At 39.4% G+C, this 27,334-nt stretch overlaps 1 protein-coding gene across 7 annotated transcripts in view; it reads right to left on the bottom strand.

The window, feature by feature from the left end:
• The window catches only part of LOC309720546 (A-type potassium channel modulatory protein KCNIP2-like), a 119,799-nt gene that overhangs the window by 22,635 nt on the left and 69,830 nt on the right, over positions 1-27,334 (bottom strand). Inside the window, exon 1 of one of the 7 annotated variants that reach the window (XM_082557568.1) lies at positions 9,816-9,845. The exons of 4 other annotated variants lie outside the window; for them this stretch is intronic. In XM_082557568.1, the coding sequence (XP_082413694.1) occupies positions 9,816-9,825 (10 nt within the window). In that variant the 5' untranslated portion in view covers positions 9,826-9,845. Of the gene's footprint in view, positions 1-3,729; positions 4,811-9,815; positions 9,846-27,334 lie in introns of those variants that run through there. 2 more of the 7 variants (XM_082557562.1, XM_082557569.1) reach the window with 2 other exon arrangements.

Below are 27,334 nucleotides of genomic sequence, written 5' to 3'. Positions count from 1 at the left end.
TTGTTGCCCGGGCAGTGTGTTTTGGATCATTGTCGTGTTGGAAGACCCAGCCTCGTTTCATCTTCAAAGTTCTCACTGATGGAAGGAGGTTTTGGCTCAAAATCTCACCATACATGGCCCCATTCATTCTGTCCTTAACACGGATCAGTCGTCCTGTCCCCTTGGCAGAAAAACAGCCCCATAGCATGATGTTTCCACCCCCATGCTTCACAGTAGGTATGGTGTTCTTGGGATGCAACTCAGTATTCTTCGTCCTCCAAACACGACGAGTTGAGTTTATACCAAAAAGTTCTACTTTGGTTTCATCTGACCACATGACATTCTCCCAATCCTCTGCTGTATCATCCATGTGCTCTCTGGCAAACTTCAGACGGGCCTGGACATGCACTGGCTTCAGCAGCGGAACACGTCTGGCACTGCGGGATTTGATTCCCTGCTGTTGTAGTGTGTTACTGATGGTGACCTTTGTTACTTTGGTCCCAGCTCTCTGCAGGTCATTCACCAGGTCCCCCCGTGTGGTTCTGGGATCTTTGCTCACCGTTCTCATGATCATTTTGACCCCACGGGATGAGATCTTGCGTGGAGCCCCAGATCGAGGGAGATTATCAGTGGTCTTGTATGTCTTCCATTTTCTGATGATTGCTCCCACAGTTGATTTTTTCACACCAAGCTGCTTGCCTATTGTAGATTCACTCTTCCCAGTCTGGTGCAGGTCTACAATACTTTTCCTGGTGTCCTTCGAAAGCTCTTTGGTCTTGGCCATGGCGGAGTTTGGAGTCTGACTGTTTGAGGCTGTGGACAGGTGTCTTTTATACAGATGATGAGTTCAAACAGGTGCCATTCATACAGGTAACGAGTGGGGGACACAAAAGCTTCTTACAGAAGACGTTACAGGTCTGTGAGAGCCAGAGATTTTCCTTGTTTGAGGTGACCAAATACTTATTTTCCACCCTAATTTACGAATAAATTCTTTACAAATCCTACCATGTGGATTCATGGATTTTTTTTTCACATTCTGTCTCTCACAGTTGAAGTGTACCTCTGGTGCAAATTACTGACCTCTGTCATCATTTTAAGTGGGGGAACTTGCACAATCGGTGGCTGACTAAATACTTTTTTGCCCCACTGTATGGGCCACATCCTAATGTTAAATCTGGTATAAATTGATATGAGACATTAAAGTATCAAAGACCTTGCAGAAGTGATGAAGCAGCACTTCAATATGTCCCTGACACCAGCTAACTCATCCAACCCGGTGCCAGGCAAATTTATTTGAAAATCAAAGGCTAAACGAGGCTGTGGAGCATATGGCAAGATGCCACACTTTTCATTCATGAAGTGAGTGAATACATTACAGCACAAACAGTAGGCCTTAGCTTGATTTTAGGATATTAGTCACTGATATTCTCAGAGAAGTAAATCAGCAAAAGAAATAGGCAGAGTAAATACATGTATGTTTATCACAGGTAAATACTTACACAGAGATTTCTTTTGTTTCTTGAATAAGTTAAAGTCAACACATTCTACTCAAAGAAAAGGGTGAAGATGGAGGAAACTGCAGTGTTGATAAAAACTTTTCTCAGGCATGCTGCCATCCAGCACAGACCAGCACATCCCTTCTATTTCCACCTCATAAACTTCCAAAGAACACACTCCAGCCATTATCCATTAGCTTTAAATCTATCAGAACCTTGTAAACTTCCCGACCAGAGTGCACTTCACGCATGCTGCATGCATCCTCGATAACAAAAGAGTTTCCTCTCCTTTTCTCCACAAAAGTATGTGCATTTACTTTGTATATATGCGTTTAATCACCAATGGGTCAGTAGCACAGCTCATTAAAGTAATGAGAATCACACAGTCTCCTTATTTTACTGGTCTCGCTCTGTCTCACCAGAAGATGACTCAGTATGGGTACAGGAAAATGAGTCTGGCAAGAGGGAGCAGAGAAAGAATGAATATTTTATTTCTTTTCTTCTTTCTTAGAAAATATCAGTTTTGGAAAATGGAGAAATAAATTTTACCTATCATTTCATAATCTCGTTTTTCTCAATCCCCACTGGTAGCTTAGTAAGGGGGTAATCCTAAGGGAGACAGGTACTAATGAGTTTAAATGGAATGGATACTTGATCAGTGGACACAGTGCATGCTGTGTAATGTAACTGTACTGGAAGTTGCATTTGGCATGAACATACATAGCACGCATACTCTGAGACTGAAGCTGGTATATCACACGCTCATATATGGTTTGGACCTAAACTCTTTGGTGATTCTGCAGATAGTCTGAGTGATGCATTCATTCTGCCATCTGGACTAAGTTCCTCCATTAAAAAAATTCATTAGCTAAAGTACTCACAAGGGAGTTGGCACACACGCACACACATATTTATTAAGGCGGCTACTTTCCATAAACCATGGTCAAAATATGCAGAAGACTGATGTCCTAAGTATAATGGAAGAATAAATGGGATCTCCACTGTGTCTCTGTGTGTGTCTGTCTGTGTGCATGCTTGGTATGTAGAGTGCTGTGTGTAGATGAGAGGTTTCCAAGAGGAACTTTATTGAGATGACAGAGCTGCTGGCACACCTTGACTACTGGGTGCAGTCCAGCTGGTGCATCAGGGATGAAGAGTGTCTCTTCCAGTGTAACATCCAGAATAATACACCAGAACTTTTAATCTGTGAAGGTTTTAATATTTAAAGCACTCAAAAGTGGAGTAGAGGTGCTTTGGTACTAATGCTGAGAAGAAAATCTTGCTAGAGTGCTAAAGTTACTTGAACTGAACAGAGCACTGTGGGCAATGTGCAAAGAAAAAAACAAGCAAGCAAACAAGTAAACAAAACAGATAATAGGGATGCGAATCCCATCTGTCATCTTGTCACCAACAGATGAAAGATAAGGAAGCGTGAACAACGTAAAGTAGGAACTGGATGGGGGGGGACAAAACACAGGTCACCCTGATAAGACAGGCCAAACAGGGCCTTGGTGTGTGGTGACAGCTCCTGGAGGTGAGCCAGAGCAGAAATGGACCTTTTTTTCTTCACTAATAGGCAGGTGCTTTTGTATTTTGTGTTGTAAATGTATCTTTCAGTAAATATTACATTTTGTTAAACTGTTAAACCCCTTTAGTACAGCTTTGGTACAAATGATTCAACGATCAGAAAAGCACCAAAATTTATTTACTAAAAGACGGATCTGATTCAGGTTTGACTTTCTCAAATAAACCCAACAAGAAAGCGCACTGACTTGAAAATGTTCAAAGAAAATGTTCCATATCTCCCTTCTTTACCCAACTATACATTTAGGTTTTAAGCTAATGAGAGTACAAACAGTACGGCTGACATTCCCTCAGTGAGACAAGTGCCTCTACACTGCACTCAGACCCACTCTTTCCATAGTGATATCGATTAAAAGGTAAAAGCACACACCCCTGGGGCAGAGAGAGGCCACACACACGCACGGCTAAAGTTACTCTGTATGTGTGTATGTGTGTGTGTGTTTGGGAAATGAGAGAGTGTGTTGCATGGCCCACTGTTGCACTGGTAACCCAAACCCTTGGAAAAGATTGCAGCTCATTCAGAACCAGAAGGAATGCGTGGTGCAGATAAAACTGTTCATGCGCTCACTTGTACAAACAAGTATCATTTAATATCAGAGAACTCAATTTGTTTATGTTTATATAATTATTTTTAATAGACAAAACTCTTAAAGAAACAAACAAGCATTACCTTCCCCACCGACAGGTTCGAACATCCCAAACTGCTCTAAGACTTTGATGAAGAGACCCATGACCAGCAGCACCGCAATCACCTCTAACCCGTCCAGATTCAACATCTTGAGAGGCCGCCCATATGTCCAAGTCAGGACATGTAAACCTGTCCAGCTGTCCTCAGCCTGAGCACTTTAAGCTCAGCAGAGTTGTCTTCCACTGTCTTCCTCACTTTTAGTCACTTTGATGAAGTCCAAAGTGTTCTAACTTCAGAGGGATTTTACAAAGTGAGGTCAACTATAACGATAAGCGGCTGATAGCTTGGCTTGACGGGCGTTTCTCTTCTCTCCCCAGAATCTTTCTTCAGTCAACCCCTCTTATTCCCCGGTGAAGGCCATAACCACTTAAGCTACAGGCTGTCACACAGAAGTCCAGAACGTCGCAACTGTTGAACTTTTTTAGGGGGCATTTCCCCCTCCCTTCTCCTCCTCTTCTTCCAGGCCCCCCTGCCTGCCGAGTGATGGAATCTAGGGATGCGCTGCGCCTGCTAGTCCTTGGGCAGTGGTTGTCAGAAAGCAAGTGTTGTGAGGGGGAAAGAGGGAGTGAGTGAGAGAGAGGCGGCAGATAAAGAGAGGGGAGAGGATGAGAGGGAGATGGCATAGAAAATGAGAGGGAGAGAGACAAACAGAGACAGATACACACACACACACACACAGCGAGGCAAATCGTTTGGGGGAGATGAGAGAGTTGAGGTATACCCTCCCTCTCCAGCGACATTACCTTCATTGATTTGCCTAATGTGGTTTCCTTGGTAACTGGGAGAGAGTGTTTAAAAGCAGATTTAAGTAATGGAAAAAAAACATATTTACGTTCACCCTAATTCATCTCAAATGTGTGTTTTCACTGTAGAGATTGCAGCATCTGTTCTGCAGACGTTGTTCCTGTCGGTCGATAGAATGTCTCATTAACTTTTTTAATGTGTAGCTACAAGGGCTCAGATTTCTGGCTCTGGTATAGAAATGCTTAATGCTTCTATGAGAAGAATGTCAATGTAATAATTCAAGGTACATGCTGAGGGGCATGTTATGTACTTTACAAAAATGTTACGTGTGGCACAAAATTAGCCTACATGGCAGAAGCGGTTGAGAAAGTTCTACAAGAACGTCCTATTAGATTACCTGTACTCAGGTAAATAGTAGACATGCTATAAACATGCTAGCTATTGCTATTGTTGAAAGAAAACCTTTGGGCTTTCTCTACATTTTTTTTATTGGTTATCATGTTAGCTTCTTTGCAACCTGGAACCTCTTTTGCTAGTTTGCCAATTTTGATGTCTAGGCTTTGACTTCCTGTTCTATCCACGGCTCAGTGTTTGCAAATTGCAGACAAGTTTAAAAAAGATAATAAAAAGTCAAATCATGCTGCAGTTTTCCCACTTTTGGCTAATTCTACCCTGCCTTTAATCTCCACACAGGGTCCCTGTTCGAACATGACTTTTCAGTAGAACTTAGATGACAAGTGGTTTAGAAATTAAAATCAGAACAGTTGACATAGTTGTTCATCCAGCTCTCAATCCCCCACACTTCAGAGTTTATTGTAAATGTGTGAAATCCAGAAAGATATAAGGTTGGCTTTATTTGACAAACTAATGAGGATTAAAATCAATTGAAAATGACAAATGTGAGCTTGTCCTTCAGCACATTTTGGGTGAAGACCCACTCGGTTACCATTGCATGTAAATGTGTTTAAATTATGACCAACACTGTAGCAGGAATAGTGCTTCTTGTAAATTGTGGATGGACAACAGATGAATCAGCATGGCATGGGCTCATTGGTCCTTTGGCCAGATGAGCTAACCACAAAGCTTCCAGTAATGAAAATCTTGTCCTTTGTTTCAAAATATCCATATTGACATATCTGTTGATAGAGATAAGCATTTCTATAGAATTGTTTTGACTTGTGGTCACCAACCATGAGTTGTCCATAAGTTAATCTTATATTACTGATGGCGTAGTTCAAATGCTTCACACACAGTGGAGGATTTATGACAGAAAAATGTGTAAAGTGAATGAAAAACAAACATCATAAATGTGCGGTAATAAAGAAAAATTGGTAAACTAATTAACTCTTACTGCCAAATATTTGAGATCAGTTCTTGATCTTTTTTTTTTAAAGAAAGAAAAACATATCCTCTTTCATAAGGACGCTGTGATTTGGTAATTGCATCACCCCTAAATATTCATAGTGTTTGTCAGTCATCAGCTCAGGTTTGGATACCTAAAGATTCAACTTGAATCTGTGCAGGCTGTTACTGTTACCCACTATCTAAGTAAATTCTGCCCCACCCTGAATAACTCCCAGGGAGGGTATCGCTTCACATTATGCTGCAAAAATAACAGAGCTGGGGGGAAATGGTATGTTGCCTCTCTGTCTTATTGTCCCGCTGTTCTTCCCATTCTGTCTCTTTCTTTGGAAAGTGGAAGGGTTGAGAGAGGAAAGACAGCAGCAGCTTGACAAATGTACAGTGTCTGTTTTTACTTCTGCTCTTGTTTCTCTTTCTTGACATTCCTGTTGCTACATTTTCAACTGGGCAGTGCAGTGGCATACCTCATTACTGTCACATAAACAGCGCCATCGTGGACATGGTGGGTCACACAAGCATGCACATTTCAGACAAGGTCACAGGAAACCTATTCTTGGCTGACGTTGCTTTTACATAAACAGTGTCAAAGCCGAGAGATGCTTCACCACCATAGCTGTTTTTTTCCTCTTAATTCTACAGCAGCAGTGTATACAATTTGTATTGAAGCAGAGCTCTAATTGCAGACATGGTAAATGTAAACAGAGAAATATTAAACCAGTCACTGACAACAGAGACAGAGAGAGGGATATAAAGAAACCTGAGCCCGACTTGTTGGTTAAAAATGATTTCTCTACCCACTTTTATGTTGAAGAGTTGCCATTCAAGGGGATAGATGGGAAGAAGTGAGGCAGGCTGCTGCAAGACACGTGGTGGCAGGGGGAAGTAATGAGAAGTAAGAAAAGACAGAAACAGAACAAGAGGGTACAAAGGAAGGACAAACTGAGGAGCAGGAGTGACTGAGGTCAGATTCCTCTGTGTAGCGAAGTGCAGAGGGAAGAGGTATCTATTCTTTATTACCCTCCAGCATCTCTCGCCTCCTGGAGGATTTTTCACCTCATTCTGGCTGTCACCATAGAAAATTGGACCCGCAGACGTGTCCTCTACTCCTCCGCTATCCTCCTACCCTACTTTCTCTGCTATTTCTCATCAAATCTACAACTCCAAAGGCTTTTAATTTCAAAAGAAAGGACGACCCTCTCAATCAAAAAGCTCATTAAGTTCAAAAACTCGGTGCAACAGGTCCAAAATTAGACACAGTTAGACTTCGAGCTCCATCACACTACAGTGCCATCGACAGCTTACAAATACAGCATATACAAATAGTGTATACTGCATAAACTGTTTTGCCACTATTTTATGAATGGTCATTAGAATAGAAAATACTCTTGAATTTGTCTGAATTATAAATTATAAATAGCTGTTTTTATGTTTTTCATGTAATGTGTGACTTCTTTCTTTATGTTATTGAGATCATTTTGCATTTAAACTTCTATATTAAACCAAAAAGTATCTACATATGCTCACGCTTCAGTTTAAGAGCTGTCCAAATGTTGTGCATGGTGTTCACAGCCCAGTAAAACCATGAAATAAAGGCCTGATCCATGCAGAAGTAAAATAGTCTTCTTCTCTCTCTGCAGAGTTGAAAGGCTAGTATTAAGACAATGTGGATACATTTTCAACTTTCAATTTATGAACTAAATAAACATCACATTAAAACTTCAAGAAAGCCTTTGAGAATTTTTATGTATGTACACATATGGCCCATTAACTTAAAATGGGTAAGAAAATGAGAGATCCCACAAATATTCTGTCACGTTGTAGTTTACATATGTTTATGCATCTTCAAATTATAATAAAAGTGGACTAAACTGGTTTGATATGAACAAGAATAAACTCCATGCACGACTCACTAATCCATATAGTTAAAAAAAAATCTCTATCAATAACTGTTTTTTCACTAACCATTTGAAAGGCAATTAGTTCAATCTGCAACAGTGTTACAGAGATTCATCTATAAGATGATACAGGTTCTAGTTCGCTACTATAGATATGTATCTGGTATGATTTCATAAATGAATATCATTTATGAAATAGTAGAAACTACAAATAGTAGGGATGGAGTTATGTGGAGAACTTTGCTAGAAGAAAGGCTAATTTCCATACAGTCTGGTAAGTATATGGTGCCTGAGGTTACTTTGTGTGTTCCCTGCTGAGACATCGCAGACTAATGAGACCTTAAAAGCCAAACCTTATTTGCTCTCTTTTTCTAGTATGAACCATATTATGAGAAGACTGGAATCACTTATGTTTAAAAATAAATCACAAACTTCCCAGCCTACTATTGATTTTTCCAAATTTCTTCTGCTGCTAAATATACCGTGAGAGATGCTGTGAGACATAAGCACTGAGGGGAAGCTAGACAACTGATAGGCGCTAAACTGTGGAGAGTGTTGTTCTCATTTGTACTGATAGGTTTATGGCTTTTCTAATAGACTCGAGTGAATTTACTGACATGTGTCGTCTGTATTTATGGAGGGCGATCGTGGCTCAAGAGTTGCGAGTTGGTGGTCAGAGGGCCCGGTGGCGCCAGTGTCCGGCAGCCTCGCCTCTGTCAGTGCGCCCCAGGCTGTGGCTACAATGTAGCTTGCCATCACCAGTGTGTGAATGGGTGGATGACTGGATATGTAAAGCGCTTTGGGGTCCTTAGGGACTAGTAAAGCGCTATATAAATACAGGCCATTAACCATTTACCATTCTTTCTATATGTCAAACTTAAGACTCAGGGGATTATTATGGATGCGTGAGCTGACATTTGAGATCAGATCACCTCGGGGTACATTGATTGAAGGAATGAAGATTTATGACAGGCTACATGCTTATATTGCTCTTAAGGGCTCTATGGAGATGTTTTGCTGTACTGACCCTGTCATGTATACATTACTATTGATCTCTGCATTAATAACGCTTGACTTAACATGCCTAAGAAAAAATACACACACAAACCTATTTTGTTTCCACTTTTTTAACATATAAATACAAGGATAAACATAAAGTATGGTCGTTTAATCACTATAAATGTGCCTGTATGGCCAAACATGTCATCTTTTGTGTAACTGCCTTATTATGTGACAGTATAATCAGTAAAAATACTACACAACATCACTGAACAGGTCTGACTTGGGGGTTGGGAGGAAGAATATGGACGTTCTTAAATTCCAGATCAGCTAGACTGGGACATCTAGTGGGCACAAAGGGCAAAGATCAGGTATTTTAATGCTAAACCAGACACTCATGCGGACTTGTAGGCATCAAGGGAAGAAGCATCACATTCAGTTCGTTTTCCATTCAGTTTCATTACCTTACTGTATAACATCCATGTACCTAAATAATCGCAGCTTCTCTTCTTTTTCATCCCTTGCAATAAATAGCCCAACTGACACGCCCCTCACTCCCCTAATAGTGTTAATATGTTATGCAAGTTAGTAAAATTATAATACATCAACAATAAATCACCTACAAATAGTACTATTCGCCAATGCAACAATACCTCGCTGATTTCCTAAATCTCATTTTTGTTTTGTTTTATCTGTAACATTTTGCTTCTCATTAGCATGGAGACTAAATATGAAGTGAAATATCCATTCACTTGCCATTCCTACTAAATCTGCCATGTTAAAAGGGATTTCCAGTGAGCCAGAAATGCAGTTCCATAAGTAGCAGAGTTGTAAATGGCCTGCATTTATATAGCACCTTATAACGGCAGCTATGATCTTCAAAGCACTTTAAAGTGTTTCTCATGTAACAGATCCTGGATCTTGGTGGATCCTTTAAATCTTTCATTAACCCTTCAATAAGTTTATGATACAGATTTCCGCTTAAAATAGCACCTTCAACAAACCTTAAACAAATTAAGAGAATGAGATCTACAGAAATCTTTAAATCTTTCTAAGAGTGACACTCACCTTTCTTCATGAACAGCCAGTAAGACAGAGGGAATATGGAAATGAGGATGAATGCATAAAAACCTCCAATGCTCTCCTCGGAGTTGCTCATTATGACCAGTGACTGCAGAGCCCACATAACCAACACAGGTGGGCAATGTTTGGCTTGTATTATGAAACAGCTGTATTTTGTGGTAGCACAATCGTGTATCTCTTTCTTTCCTGTGGGCGTGACATAATGTTTTTTCCCATGTACTGTGTGCATCTATACATGAACAAACATGCACCACCTGTTTTGATAAGGCATGTTTTTTTTCACCCTCAGGTTTCATGTACTAATGAAAAAGGTTAAAAAAAAAGACACCTACTCTCAATTACCTATTCAGCAAGACTGAATGAGTCTCTCTATGTCTTTCATTTATGTCTAATATGTGCACTGACAGTGTGTTTTGTAAATTACCGCTGATATATTATTCTCGTTATGCCCCGTGGCAGCGCACAATGCATGTGGAACGGTGACAAAAGTCTGCAAGCACAGTGCACAGGCAACAAGTGCAGCAACAGAAAATGGCAACACAGCTGATTGAAAACACAGAGATAAGAATGTAGGAAATTTCCAATTTTCAACTCTCCATGCAAAAACAAAAGTACAAAACCAGTCTGGCGCGTGATGGTTAGAAATAAACAATGTATTATTTATACCATATCATATTGAATGCAGAATGAGTGACTTTTCAATTTCATAGTGCCGGCGAGCAGGTGCTGGATGGTGAGAAAACCTACTGGGAGAGAAGAAAGAGAATGGGAAAGAAGGTTGTGGGGGGAAGAAAGGTAGACTGTGAGAGAGGAAAGAGAATTACAAAATATTGCAAAAGTGTGCCTTACTACTGGAAAGTGTGGGTGTACTGTGAGCTCATGGACTGCAAGAGGGAATCACAGCACAGAAACGTAAAATAATCAGCCACACACCTCCTCACTGGACGTTTTCAACAAAACAAGCGCAACTTCAAACATCGTCCACTAGAGGTCAGTGCAGATTAAAGTATTTATAGATATTTCAAAGCAAAGAAAGCACACATGCCCTCTTGCACATAAAATAAAACCTACAACACACTTGAATGTGTAACGAATGTTCTGGTAAGTGGATTTTATGTGCCCTTCAATGTCATTTACACACCCAGAAAAAAGCATGAACAAGTTTTGAGTTGCTGCCAAATCATTAACATCGCCTCATTAGCTTAACCTTAAAGTCAGCCATGTGTACAACATTACAAATAGGAAGACCAACTGTTTTTCCTGTAAATAACTTAGACTCACAGCTTTAATCGACCATTTTAAAAATAAAAGCCCTGACCAGCAACAAAACGCAAAATAAATTCCTAATTACAGCAGGTTTAATACCTTCTCTGATATCTTCCCTGTTAAAAAGGTCGACTGCCAGTTGAATTCCTTGTTCATTACTTTGACTGACTCATACAGCCTAGGCAAGGACAAATATAATATAACCCATCTGGTGATATCTAAATGAATGTCTCATGGACAACAGGACAATAGGACAATGACAGCAAGCACGTGGAGCTGATGCCACGCTGAGTCAGCAGCTAATCAAAAGGCACAAAATGATCCAACCTGTACCAAAGGACAAACCTGCCTGTACTGCACACGCAAAGCCCTGCAAAGTCACAGAGGGGGGATAGCGCACTATTGATGACCACGGATAAAAATGCATTAAGCACAATCACATGCAAACACGGTGGATATTGAGAATCTTTACGCGCACATAGAGCATCTTTGTATACGAGTCAATACGTGCAACCGGTTGTTTACATCGGGAAATCACATATAATGTAGATAACAGAGGAGAGGGGACGAAAGGGAAGCAGAGGAAGCCATGATTGTCTCAGACAGCCAGGCCCAGTCAAATGCTCTATTGTGTTAAATCTGTCAACTGTCACCAAAGAGAACAAGCAAGAGAGAAATGGACTGACAGAGGGTGAGAGACATAAAGAGGGAGAGAGAAAGAAGCTGTCGTCATGGACACAACGCACAGCATCAATTCCCCAGGTCTGGGTTGAACATAAAGCCACACACAAACCGGCATACACACACACTTACAACCATCTATTTTCACCCTGCCCCACGTATCCCTTAAAAAGGACACAGACAGGCGTTCCAATTTTATCTCTTACATTGTGCCAGTGAATATAACACATATGGTAACACAGTCAGAAACATGTACACAATGCTGCTTGTGCTTCATCACACACAGCTTAGTTTGTGAACCACTGTCTCTCTGATATTACATTGTGGACCTGACAAACCATATTAACATGGCTGGGAAAGCTATGGCGAGCCATTAGCATTCTGCAGAGCAAACACACATACAAACTCACGCATGCAGACTGAGTGGTTATTTCAGAAAAGAGTTGAGCATGCCTTCCAGAGAGTAATTATTTCTAATCCTTTTTCCTGTTACTCTCCCATCCTTTGAGTAAATATACTTTACTACAGTTGTCTGAAGAGACGTCCAAATCCGGGCTAAATAAAACCTTGCAGTGTGATTGGTTATACTCCTAATCAGCCATTGTTTTCTAGATTTCTATGTTAATCTTGATCTCATTAATTTTCACGTGACCCGCTGTCTTCATAGTTAATTTGATGACAGTGCCCTAAAGTTTAAAAAGGCAGCTAAGTTACCCCGATTTTCAATATGTAGACATGCAGTTGTCATTTGTTCCACTACTGTATCTCCTTCAGTTACTGTAAAAGTCAGCTGATCATGGACTGTTGTGTAAACTAACAAGTACACAATGTAAGGCTGTTGAACTTGTGAGCTCAACCAGTGCAATTACATTTAAAATCATTTTCAAGTAACGGGATTGTTGTCAGTAACAGATTGTCCCAACCATTGGGCAAGTAAAAGAAATTCGATTTTTTTATGAGAAGGAAAAATCTGAATTCTTGAGACCAGCCACACATTATTGGGGTGAAAAGTAATAAAGTGCTTACTCCAAAACAAACCTCATGTTTCCTATTAAGCGTTACTTTTTCTAAGTCTGGTCATTGTGATATGATCATTTATACTCACATCTTCTGATCACTTTGCTAATGCTGGGGTTTAAAAATAGTCCTGTCATTAGAACAGAATAGAATAGAATGCCATTTATTGTCACTATACACATGTACAATGGGATACAGAGCATCTCCTGCTCAGTGCAGACATGAGGGAAAGAAAGGAGGGTGGTGAGGTGCATCGTTCTGTGGCACTATATACATATGAACGGTATTCAAAAATATCAAATGTACAAATATCGGGGAAGAAAATAGTGTTATATATTTACAGTGTGGATTTCAGTAGGCATCCAAAGACAGCACTGTCTCTCTAATCAGGCTTGAAGTGCAGAGGCACGTGTCAGAGTAAAATATGAGAGCTGATATTTGAAATGATAGAAGAAAGTAAGAAATGTGACATGGGCACAACAGTTAGCTGAACAGTCAGTCATTTTGTAAGTTTATTTAATAGAAAAAAATAATATTGTACTTATAAATATAAATAGATTAGTATGTAATTACATCTTCCAATAAATATATGCATTCTCATAAACATTTGTTTATGAGGGCACCAGTGTGTGAAAGCCACCTTGTTGCCACACAAGCTTGAACACAGCATTTTATTTATGTGGTTAGAGACCCGCCACACGTGTCTCATGCCAATAGATAGGAGGCGAGAACATTAGTAGGTGTTCTAGTGTCATGGAGGAAAATTTTAATTCATGTCTGCATCTTCTGTTTTTTAAATAACTTTTTTTTTTTTTTTTTTTACAGCTACTTTCATTAAAAACTTACTGGGAGGCCATTATCTGTCTTCAACCTTTAGTGGAAAATATATTAAACTCATTGGACTGCTGTAATGCTGCACTTAAAGTAAGAACAAACTTGCATGTAGGTGGAAAAAAAATGTAGAAAATGTAGTCTATTTGGCTATCACATTAATCAGTTAAGCATTTTAGAAATGTACACCTGGAAATTTTTCCGTGTACCACACAGCATAAAATGCAGCACTTCAGATGACTTGTGCTGGCACTGAATGAGACAAATGAGTTAACTCCAACTGAAAACCTTGAAATACACAGTGAGTAATCAAGTATTTCTCTTGACTATGAAAATAAGCTACAGAGAGGACACAGACACAGTCACCTGATAAACCCATGCTGCCCCTTTTCCCCAAAGGCAGGTAGGAGCACAGGTCATGATGCGATGCACATGGTGGAGTGGGCCACAACAGCTATAAATAACTCCGAGAAGAATCCGATTTGGAGAACCGGAGGTGGGAACTGATGAGATCACACATACCCATATGTGACGCGTGTGTGCGCGTGTAAACATGCAGCCGCACAAAAGGCCTGGATCAGAGGAAATGGAGATGGAGTCAGACTGACATCATGCAGACTCGCAGACAGATGAGCAGACAAAACAATGGAAAAGCAGCAGAACACAGATCAGGATCAGACTGAAAGCATCACTGTGACTGAGAGCAGGGAAGTGACACTGTGGTTACTACAGCTAATAAAAAACTGTAAAGGAGCTTACTGTAGTAATAAAACAAAGTATTACATTGATAAATTCAATCAGTCTTTATTGAACAATAATGTCCCTGTATTAACTGCAAATCAAAGTGGATTTGTACAAAGACAAGCTTACAGTTTTTTAAAAGTATACACTTTTGTATTTGAAGTGCATGAGTGAATTTGATAAGAGTACCATGTTTTCAAAAAGTTTGGACAGGGACATGTTTTCTACTGCATTGCATCACTTCTTTTATCGATGTCTGGAAACTGAGGAAACCGAGTGCTGTAGTCTTCAAAGTGAGACATCTTCCCATTTTTGTTGATACAGGATTTCATCCTTTGCCATATTTTTCATTATATAATGCTCCGCGTGTGACAGGTCTGACCTGAACTTAAGTTAAGCTGGTGCAGCTGGTGCAGATTGTGCTTTCGCTGTGTCTTGCTGAAAATCAGAAAGGAATTCCTGAATAAGACATCACCTCAAAGACAGCATATCACTCCAAACTCTTTATATATTGTTCCACATTAATGGTAGAATTTCAATTTTTGATCATACTAAACACAACACAGTTTTGCAGGCTGGACACAGATGAGCGGTGGCTGTTTTAGATCTTGTCTTCATTTTTTTTTCTCTGCACTGCAGTTTTAACCCGTGTTGAACATATATATTTTATATAACTTTTTCCTTTCGCTACCTTTGCAGCATGTTTGCTTGTTCAACAACATTTTTTTTATTTTTGCCTCTGTCCAAACTTTTTGAAATGTGCAGGCACCAAAATGTTATTATTTCAAATGGAGCTTCTAATATCACCATAACTTATTTATTCACTAACCCTTTAAGGACATCGTGTGTTTACAGAGTAGTTTCCACAGTGACTAAACAAGTAAAAGGTATGTGGTTTGATCCTGGGAAGAGACACAAATATCTTTGGGGTTGTTCACTCAGAAAAGGAGTAGAGGACGTGTTGCTAAGACATCCAACAGGTGCCCATCAGGCTCACTATGAAAGAGGCCTCAGAGGCCAAGGCTCTCTGTTTAGGATAAAATCGTGTAACAAGTTTATTGTTGGACCAGTTCAGCAAACAAAACAGATCAACATGCATCAACCTCTTTGGGGTTGTGTCAGAAAGGGGATCCACCATATAAAAAGTCTTAAGACCCTTTAAGAATAAGCATTCGGAAGTGTCTTCTTTATATGTCTCTATGTAATAACACATGATGGGTTTTGCCTGCTTCCATATAACAATTATTTGAAGGAGTTTGGTTTTCACAGTGCTACTAAGCCTTAACAATGGAAGACAATCAAAGACCAAGAAGACATTTAGGAGGGAGAACTCGCAGTATTTTGTTTTATGATGAGATTAAAAGAAATGTGTAGTCTATGGTACTGCTGACCACTAAGGGTGTAAGAGTCCCAGACATGATTGGACTTAATAAATGAACCACTTTTCACTGTCTTCCTTTATTTGTACTGACAGAGCAAATACTGAACGTTGATCCACTGCAGTGAGATGCTAAAAATTACACTGGCGATTATTTCCAGCAGGAAAGTAAAAATAACAACAACAAAAAAGAACTTTCTGCAGTTTTTTTCCTTCATTCTTGAGCATCTGCGAGTGCAGCATGTGATCAGAAAAAAGTTATGTAAAGTTGTATCGGAGTATGTCCATGCCGAACCATGAAAATATCCAGCTATAAGACGACCACCTAGAAAGATGCAAATGCACAAAGATGAACCCATGCAGGGACACACCTACACACACAGGCTCAAACACACAGACACGCACGCACACACACACACACACACACACAGAACTGACTGACAGACATCAAACTGATGCAGAGCTAAAAGATGACAGACAAGTGCCACTTGAGAAAATGACAGGCAAGTGAGACATTTACACTGATAGAGAGAAGAAGAGGGACACTGAGTACTGTCAGTCAAGAAGACTGGTGAGGAAGTCTCTTAGTGGGGTATGATATATTTATTTGTCTGTTAGTTATTTATAAAATGCTTTTTTAGTTTCATTTTCTACCTTTATTTGTCTAAAAGAGTCACAAATGCTTGAGGCTTTTTAAATTAACAAAAAAGTAACTCTTTAATCAATGTGGAAATCAAGACAGTGATATAACTCAATAAATCAACCATCAGTTTGTGATTGTTTTACACTAGTCAGACGAGGCTGGGGAGTAAACATGCATTACACTAAATGTTAATGTGCTCTGACATGCTGTGAAATTGATTATTATGGGCTGATGCTAGAACAAATTAATTTAAAAAGTCTAAGCACAGAGATGGAGAGAGCGAGAGAAACATGATGTTTGAAAGATTTGTGCACAAAAATATTTACAACTTTTAAGCTTGCGTATCACTTCACTCAAACACACTCTTATTGTCAAAATGAATCCTTTCCTATCTGCCCCACTTCAGTCAACATCCAGTTCTTTCTTCCCATCCATCCGCTCTCTCCTTCTCGGCCTCTTGCTCTCTCTCTCCCTGTCATATCGACTGGAGGTCAGCAGCACACTCTCTCAAGGTCGTATCTGTCTGAGACCGACCCTCCTCATGCCCGGATGGCTGAGTGGAAGCGACAGCTCTGTCCCAGCTGGGGTCCATCAGACTTTTAGTGCCTCTGACCACCAGTGTCCCTGGTGGATAGCCCTGAAGTGCACCCTTTGTCCTCAGCGGCTGCTGTCTATTACAGAAAGTGTCACACAGAGACAAAGGAGGGAAATAGAAGGTTGGCTAGAGGAGGGATAGAAGAAATCCAACTAAACATTCCTTTAAATGACTCAAAAACAAATTTAACATAACATAAAAGAAAGATGCATTTCAACTTTGAAATTCATCCTTACAGACTGAGCACCACCGACCCCACTCCTGCTTTACAGGTGAAAATAGAGCAACAGGACCACTAGTCTTTGATTTTAGTTATTTTCTGCTGTGTTTTACTTGCATCTATTTAAAAGAGTGAGTTAAACACAAAAAAATATTTTATTTTATGTGCTGGAATGTGCAGAAAATAGGTTTAAAATTTAAACAAATTTCTTCCAGTCAGAAAATGTTGCATATAATTTAATTTTTGCTTGATGCAAAAGATTAAAACTAATAAAACAAGTTTTAAAAAGAGACTTTTCCATTTGATTACATTTTGTATGATGGATTATGCAGAAAAAGTAGAATTGGGCTGAAAGATCTATCGCTTTATCACCTATTCAGGTTGTAAATCGTGTTTTATAAAAGTAACTAAGTAACTAAGTAATTAATTACTTTTGAAAATAAATAATCGGTAAAGTAATGGGATTACTTTTTGGGGAACTAATCAGTAATTAGTTACTGATTACCTTTTTCAAGTAACTTGACCAACACTGCTTATTATTACTGGCATCACTTTCCAAGCTCACTGATGTGTGCACAAAGCTGTTATGGTGTCACCTCTTTGGTGGATGAGGTAAAGTTGTCATGTTTACTTATCTTTAAATTAAGTTTTTGGAGAGAATTTACATGATTTACAAAAATTAACAACTGATAATTTAAAAAAAAAAAAGCAAAAGGCCAATTAATGTACCTGTGCTCAGATTCCCTTTGATTTATCTCGCTATATGTTACAATGAACATATTTTTGGGTTGCTTCAAGGTGAATATTGGTTCTCTTAGATCTTGTATCACAACAGTTTTGTGATGTGTATTCATACTTTTTTCCAGGCATTTTATAATATTATTACTATTCGACAGGTTAATAGCAAACTTTGAAAACGTTCCTGGTTTTACTTAAATTTTACTTCAACAACAGGTTTCGCTAAAAATAAAAATACACAAAATTCTTCCCTTATTGATACTTTAATTATACTTTGTTCATGTGCATATTGAAGAAAGAATAACAAAAATGTTCAGGTGGATACTTCTGTACATACTACTATAATAATCTATTGGTTACTTGAGGTGCTCTTCTTTGTATGTTTGGCAAGCCTGCAGTGAAAGCATTCAACTTAACCTCAAGAAATAACGCTGTCCTAAAGGTAAAGAATCCAGCGTACATGTGCATGCAGCAGTGGGAGTGAAGCTGAGAGATCCCCGAGGCATTTAATAGCTATAGTTAGCTTAGATTTATCCACTGCTCTGATAGCTATAGTTAGCAGTAAATTTATCCACCTGCCAAGGGAAGTTGTCAACGAGGGGTGGGAAATACACTTTCATTGAGTTAGTTAGCCTTTAATGACTGAGGGACTGGCTGCAAAGAGCTGATTAGAAAATTAATTATTTATCAAAATACTCCTAAAAATTTCTCCTGAAAACTGAAAAAGTGAGAACAAGTCATTAAGGTGTAAATTAAATGATCTGAATTCCAAATCAGGCCTTCATGTATCAAGTCGTTATGTGTGAAGCCACATCTGTAGCTTTTCGCTTCATTTATTTACACTGTGTCTATTCATCAATTCATCAATCCCATGGGCAGCAGCAGAGTAACATGAAAAGTGTCCCTGCTTAATATTGGAACAGATAACTACTACTAAGCATCATTTAGACTTCATGTTTTTCTTTTTTTCTTGGAGAATAACTAACATTACTAAATAATGTAATGAGTTATTAATTTCCAATGTGAATATTTCCATTCACTTTAACACTGCGAGTTTTGAACTACTTCACCCTCTGCTGACCTCCCTTCTGTCCTGGCCAGCATGGCTGTTGACAAAAACAGCTGTTTTCTATTAAAAATAGGACAAATGGCCATACTGTGACCATACGTTCAGTCTAATTCTCTGTTAGCCTGTAAACCTTTGTTACACTAAGCTCTGTGTTCAGTTCAGTGTATCATAGTGTCACAGTTAAATTTAAGCACTTTTTTTTAATTATTAATGTTCTCCAAAAGAGGGTATTTTCTGTTATTGCTGAGATTTAAGTGCAGTAAAGGGTGTCATGGGATTTCCCTGGGGGGTTACACTGAGGCTCAACAACACAATCTGTCACTCTATCATAAATACAAGCCAATGTACCTTTAAATGCTCATAAATCCACCGATCTAATCTCGATAAACAGCACTGACTTTCTATATGAGTGTGAAAATCATTTGACATAATGAGTTTCACTAAACTTCCAAAATGCTCATAGTTTTTGGGTATAGATGTAAAACAACGCTCCTCATATTAATGTCTGAAAATAAGACAGAAACTACTCTGCTCTGCATTAAAGTTCATTGCAAACTACACAGTCATGTATAATTGTTGTCATCATTTGACAGCCTACACCACGGGAAGACAGAAACCAGAGGAAACACAAGAGTTCGAAGGATAAGGGACACACTGAGGGACAAAAACACAATTTATACAAGATGTTTGGGTTGCCTACAGACACAATTTTGTGCTGAGCAGGATTGGAAAAATACATTGAGGGAAGTAAATAAATACAAATGATCGATTCCTGTTTTCACTTGATTATAAGTGAGCATCTCTCAGTCCCATCCAAATATGCCGTCTATGTGACAAAATGTACTTTTGGTTCACAGAAGCATCTTAGCCATATTTGTGTAATGCAGAAACACATTTTGTTATGCGTCACTGAGCACAGTAGGGCCCCTGTGAGCTTGATATACATTCATAATGGATAATTTATTACAGTAATGTATGCCTCAGCCTATTAGCAACAAAATCTGTACATTCAACAAGTATCAAATACCACAGAACATAACTAAATGCAGCAACAGTGTAAGTGTTTATTACATTAAATAGCCATTAACGAGCCTAAAATAGCTTCAATGGCCATTAGCCATAAAGGCAAAAACTACTTTCTAATCTTGCTGCTCATACATGCCACCTCTGCCTCTCTCCACAGGAACTGGAACTGCTGCTGACTCCCACTTATCACTGGCTGTCTCTTTCTTTAACCACTTCTGCCAGTTTTTGAGCACTTTGTCATGTCACCACCTGAAGTGATTAGTTGCAGACCTACATCCAGGCTGTGATAGAAATTGGCACTGTTCGCAGACTTGCCATACTACCATCCTGTGCCATACTACTGATGAAGGTTTGGGGGTCATGGGCAGTGTGTCAAAGGCTGCCCTCTAGGAAAGCTGATCAATGCGTTGCCCGACACATAACTCCCTCCTTTGATGTCCGCTGACCTCCTAAGCCATCTCTTTCCTTCTTGCAGCCACATACATTTATCTTTTGTTGTTCTTTTTCTTTAACAAGCAGTGCAAAACCGAACGCATAAACTCTAGATGAAGAATGAATTATGAACATCTGAGAAGATGATTTAAAATACATTGTCGGTTCTGTTATTAAATAAAGTCAAGTTTTTTTTTATAAAAGAGGATTAAAAATGAAAAAGCCTTTTCCTACAGTTCCTCCTCTTTTTGCCTCCACACTGTATTGAATTTTCCTTTTCTCCTTTCTCCAACAGTTACTTCTAGTTAACCCCCCCTCACTCTCATCACCCCTCACTCAGACTGCTACTAATAGCGGTTTATTTTTAGCACATGTGAGGTGTGTGTGTGTGTATACACATGATGGATGAAGGTGATGTTTCACACCTTTCTCATGAGGGGGAAAAAGTGGTGGATGGGATGAGTGGAGGAGAGGTTGAGGGTGAGGCAAAAAGCGAGCTCGTGAGAGGACACATGCAGAGACAGCTCTTACTACACAAAAAGTGAAGGATTGAGGGAGACACGGCTAACACCTAAAATCCCCACTGGTGCAGCACACTGATCTACAAGAAGCTGAAGATCAACAGGCCACGCTGCACCAGATAATAGTCTTCCTCACAGAGATGAGGGATGACAGGAGCAGCCTTATGGACCGTACCGTCCAATTAAGAAACAGTGCATTAGCTTAGGGCAAAAACTGAAATTTAATCACATGTCAGTTCCTGCTTCTCATCTTTACGGTCAAATCTCAAGAGAAAGTTGCAGAGCTGATCAGAGGTGAGAAAACTCATAACCTACTCTGAATTATGCTGGGAGTGGATATCGAGGAGAGAAATGCAGATGGTACATCACCTGACAGGCAGAGCACTGACTTAATCAACGTTTGACGGAGCGAAATGTGAACAGCATGGAGCAGATTAGGGCTAAAACAGAGGGACGGGTGCCAGTAAAAACAAAGGATAAGGAAGCAAGCAACAGATACACAGAGGGATTATTCGGCATACACAGAGAGCACAAATAACTACAAACCAACTGTCGCTTTTCCTTTAATAACTTGATCTGGAATGCCACTGCATGTGCATATAATTGGCAGCACGTGTAAAACAGAAATGTAATTTTTAAATATAGCTACTCAAAAGGGAACTTTTTTTTCTGCACGTGTTTTGACCTTGAACTTCCACAAGGAGTTTATTTTTAGGCCACCGTTTAATCTCCTTCCTGAATCTGCAAGTCAGGAGGTGTCAACAGCAGACAGAAACAGAAGCGAATAATCAGCACAAGCAAGTGAGAATTTTCACGTCTGGCGACAAAACGAGCCTGATCTTAAAACGGGTGCGATTGCTGAGATGTGATAGAATATGTTCTTTCTTTTTTTACATTTCCTATTTACCCCTTATGATTTTTGTCGCTGTCTATCTTTCTTCCATCTCACTTTCTTACAGACCTTTTTTTTCCAGTCAAATGACAAAAACACTTCTCACACCATGCACAGCAGTGAGTAAAATAATAATACCCTAAATGAAGTGGGACAAAATCTTGGCAGGGTCTGGATGCATCTCTTTGTTTCTGCCCCACAAGTTATGTCTTCTGAGATCTGATGCTTAAGCACTACTTCCTGCCGCGTTTTCGTATTACCTATTATATGAGGCACGACCATGCTCTGCTTGGCAGAGGGTCTCCTTCACCCCACAGTTAAGCACACAAACAAGGGACTTTAGCTTGGAGTAAGATATACTTGTAGTAATGAGCAATTCCCTTCCCACTGTGAGTGCCATTACCACACACTGTAATATGACTTAATATACACATAAATATAGCAACGCTAAACCCCCTAGAAGCACGTGTCATAATTTGCCATCATAGGGAGCCCATGGTGTTATTTATTATGTCTAAAAGTGACACACTGTGTCAATTTTTTATCAAAAGTCGGGGAAAGTGATGGACACGAGTGTAGCGACATTTTTCAAAGACAAGAGGGATGGTGTTAAACGTATAAGGTACAAATTCAAACCAAAAACTCGCATACTTCTCATCTAATCAGCATGCTGAGCAGTTATGACGCTTAAGCATTTAAGTGTTGACTACTGGCTATAGTGGCTGCAAACAAGTCAGCCCGTGCAACTGCATGCACATGGCCTGCTACCAGAATAACAGTATTATAGTTTTCATAATAAAATAAAGAATGCATTGAAATTCAGCACCATTGCATGCACACAAATACACATGAAGCAATGCCAAAGCTCACACCGAGTATATTTTATTCATAAGTGAAAGGTTGATAACAAAATCTCTTTGGTCATGGCCACAAGTGGGTTGCAAAGAGAATCAGCTTCAAGGTATGAGAGCTGAAAAACAGAGTGTAAAGAAACGTGTGTGTGTGTGTGTGTTTCTCTAGGCATGCATATTTATGCACGTTCTCTTGGCGTCGAACTATGCATGCCCCTGCAAGGAAAAAAAAGGCGGAAGTGGCACGTAGAGGAAGAAAATCAGACGTTATTAATTAGACAGTACAAAGTTGTAATGGCTTTTCAAGGAAGATTAACACCAAGTTTCATTTGGAAAAATGTCAGAGCCCCTAACAAATGACTCATACTCTGGAAAAGGAAATGAATGTGACTATTTCTTGGTCACATTCATTGCACAGGATGCACAGGAAGTCCTTGTGAAAGTCTCCTGTAGTAAGAAAGGTGCAGTGGTGGAGAATGCAGTGTATGACATTAATAAGTTACAGGAAACTGGTGTTTGCATGCGTATGATCTTGATCACCTAAAGAGAATTAATTTGCAGCAAGGTGAGGTATGTGTTGCTCCTCAGCGCACCAAACACATTAATCTTCAGACATGAAATATTGATTTAGGGCTGTTTATTACAACCTCAGGCAATTTACAAGTCAAAACATTGTGTTTGTGTACAGTTACTGTGGAGTAAAGCTGTTAGTGGGCAAGAAGTCATTTTTTAATTTGATGGGAACAAATTTGTTGTTTAGCTGAAACAGAACGACAATGCCTTCAGCTACAATTGAATGTATTCCTGTAAACAAGCTGAAAATACACTGATAACTAAGACAAAGTAGGTTGTTTAACAGTGTGATCAGTGAGCTATTGATCAGGCAATAGATCTGGACACAAGGCAATAGATCTAAAGAGTTTTTTTCTTATTTTAGAGAACACACAGCTATTGGTACAAATGACAAAATAAAAGCTTAAGGATTTTCTTCTTCACTCTAAATGGCCATCACACAGGGATTCGTCACTGTACACAGTATTTTCTTGTCATCTCTAGCTACTCACTACTTCTTCACAAACCAACACATTTGCCTTATTTTAGTATTCTACATCATATATTAATTTTACTAAACTGTACACCAAGCTGTAGTGAATACAACTCTCTGGTCTTTGCAGGTATTATGTGAAACAGTTGCACAGATCTAGAGGCTGGTAACCTCTGCACCCAAACCTCCTTGTGATTGTTTTAGTTGTAAGCAGATTGCCGTGGTCTCCTATAGGTTGCATGGAAGACACGGACTTATCTGGAAACACTAGCGATTTCCTCTTCAAGTTGAAGTGAAACATAAAAAAGTGTAATGCCAAACTTTTGTAGGCCAATGGTCTCCCTTTCTGAGTTGCATCATACCATCCAGAGAGTAAATTTAACTAAATGATCTTGCATAAAAGTTAGATTTGCAGACAAGTCTTCCATGTAAATTAATGACAACCTACTAATGACCAAATCAATTTGCCTGTAGGTGTTTTGGTACCTACATGCATACCTCAACTTCTTGCTAGCAACTGCCAATCTCTCAATCAGCTGGTTGCAGAATATACAATTTTCCTTAGTAACTGGTGGTTATAGCAACTGGGGTCAGTAACTGGTCTCTAATCTTGAGCGAACTACTAGGAACCTCCAGAACTGTGCGTTCCTGTCATGTAATAAACACAATGACATTGTGTGGGTACTCCTTATCTTGAGACCTCCGGGGCTATCCTGTGGGACAACAAAAGGTGGGACAACACATTATCCAAAGCTGCACTTTGGATAATGTGGGTTGTATGGTGACACCTCTGTGGATTTGGCTTGTTGGAAAACATAATGTGAAATCTCAGTCACATAGTGATCCAGTTGAATTTGAAGGCCATCTCACGCCATCTTCTTGTCTATAAGAATCTTTAGGTTGCTGATAAACAGGGATGAGAATTAATAAGAACTTAGATTCCGATTCCATGATCAATGTCACTTATTGATTTGTTTCCTTTTTGACTCTCTTATGAATTCTCATTGGGTTTTCATAGGCTCTGCTCACCCCCATGTCTAAGCAGCATATCAAAGACATTACAATTATGCAAATTAACTGCATGCTGTGCGGTCAAATGTTTGTGCATGTTGGAGGTATTTCCCCACTTTACAAGAAAAAAATCATGTGAATGGGATTCCTTAATGTATGCATTTTTATTAGGTGGCGCAAACAGGTTAGATAGTATTTAAAACATTTTAATTTCACTAAACAACCCTTGTCCCACTATTTGATAAAGGAACACAAACAAAGCTCTGGGGAAGAAGAGGAGAAAAGGAAACACAGAAACACACGGACACATACACACACACTAGAATGGCCTTGTTTACCTTGGAGAAGCTAATGAAACAAGCTAATTAGTGGGAAACGTGGAGTTAAAATGGAGGGTGATTAAAAATGACTGTCATCACTAATGCATACACCAGCAAGGGCTAACAACCAGAGGTGTGGACTCGAGTCACATGACTTGGACTCGAGTCAGACTTGAGTCATTAATTTTATGACTTTAGACTTGACTTGAAAAAATGTTCTAAGACTTGTGACTTGACTTGGACTTTTACACCAATGACTTGGGACTTGAATTGGACTTGAACCGGTTTACTTGAAAAGACTTGATATTTTACCCCAAATATAAAATTTAACATGCATATTATATAGAGATTGAAAATGTGACGTCATTCACGGGTAGAACCGCAAAGGATTCTGGGAACTCGTGGCAAGCGGTACTAGCGCACGCAGGCTTTCAATTAAAATCAGTTACACAGCGATAAAAAGAAACACAAAAAATGGCAAGAAGCCGTTGTACTATTAACTGCAATAGCCGGTCGCATGACAGCCACGGGAAGCCGACGGGTAAAGAGATCGTTGTTATCGGATTACGTCGTTGAAGAGAAATTGTTCGAGCCATGTTTCCGAAGTAACAAAGACGCGACGGGTGGCCTGGATTGCAGCCATTCAAAGATCAAATATAACGTCCCAGAACACTCCAGCTCACAGGTTAGTCTGCTCCAAGCATTTACACGAAGGTCAGTGTTTTTTAGTAGTTAATACGTCATTTTTCTTAACATAATTAGTGATATAGGTTACAAGCAAGTCTGGCGCTGAACAGAAATTGTCGCGCTATGCTCCTTTGTTTATTGTGCATAAACAGTGAATTGTCCTGACACAATATTGCGTTTCGCTTCTGTTATTATGGTACATTGACAAAAACATATACTTTTATTCACAGGATAAAACAGGTTTTTTGTATCACTAATTGCCCAGTACGATTACAGCATACAATATTGTTGTCACTGCTACATTTCTGTGATGCTACCAGAAATTATTTCCACTGCTAATTAATTACCGTTGAGCTCAAAGGTCCTATTAATAAACGGTTAAGGAATGTGTATTTATGACGACAATTTGTGAGGCTGGTAAACTTATGATACGTACTGTTGTGATATTTTGATACTACGGTTAGCATTTACAGGATATTGTTTTGTAGTAATATTATACAGGAGAACTGTTACTCAATAAGGCCCATTTACTAGTTGTTTTTCTCTTTCTCTCTGACCCATGTATTGATGTGTAAGACTCACAGGCTGGTACCCCAAGGTCGAAAATACCACAGAGACGAGACCACTTCCTTACTCCCATCCTCCCTTCCTTATGATTTAGAAAAGAGCTTGTTAAAGGCCAGGTGGTTCGTTTCAGAATTCACTAATGAAAGAACTCTGTATTCTATGTCTAGGAGTGTATTTTGCTGGGATGATCATAAATTGTAGCTGAACTGATAAACTACACAAAGGATACTTCTTTGCTCACAAGGCAGGAAGACGTTTCCTTATTTGGTCTGTACCAGTTTGAACTGAGAACCTGCTGACACACGAACCTTTTTTTCCTCTATATAAGCTGTTATGTACTAAATAAACCTTTGAGTCGATTTGGGAAGGCAACCTGAAGCAGTCTGTGTTTCCTTGTTCTCCCAAGCTACTCCCGACGTCGTAACTAACCCAGCTGAGCGGCATACCTGAGTGTTACTTTGAATAATTGGGAATCTTATAAGGAAAGGACAAAACTCTGCTTATCGGTGCTCACGCCTTGGAGGGAAACCGGGACGGAGATTTTCTCTTCACGTACGACGGTCTTTACTTTCTACACGGTGCATTTCAAGGTCCTGCACCCATCCGTCGGTAAACTGTACCTGGACTTGTTGCAGTGACCTGAAGTTACTAAACTTCATGAGTGTATGCACTCACTCCAAGAACCGTATGATTATAAATATGCATATAAATATGCTACGATGAGATAGCTGACTTCATCTAACTAGCAAATGTTGTCCAGGCTACGTTGGTGATACAGTTTTTTTAATATGTATGATATTTTTGTCATGCGATTTTAAAGCCGGTCCTACAACCGCATCCAAGAATAACATGCAGCTTATCTCAGAACTGTCGGTGAAAATTATTCTTGGAGCTAGGTTTAATTGAGCTGCATTTTAAAGAGGTGCAATTTCACAATTTGTGTATATTTTCTAAGTTCACTATTTTGTCATGT

This window comes from Aulonocara stuartgranti (genome assembly GCF_965226115.1).
Source record: "Aulonocara stuartgranti genome assembly, chromosome: 13".
In the NCBI taxonomy this organism is placed as follows: Eukaryota; Metazoa; Chordata; class Actinopteri; order Cichliformes; family Cichlidae; genus Aulonocara; species Aulonocara stuartgranti.
This window is presented reverse-complemented; position numbering and strand designations above follow the sequence as displayed.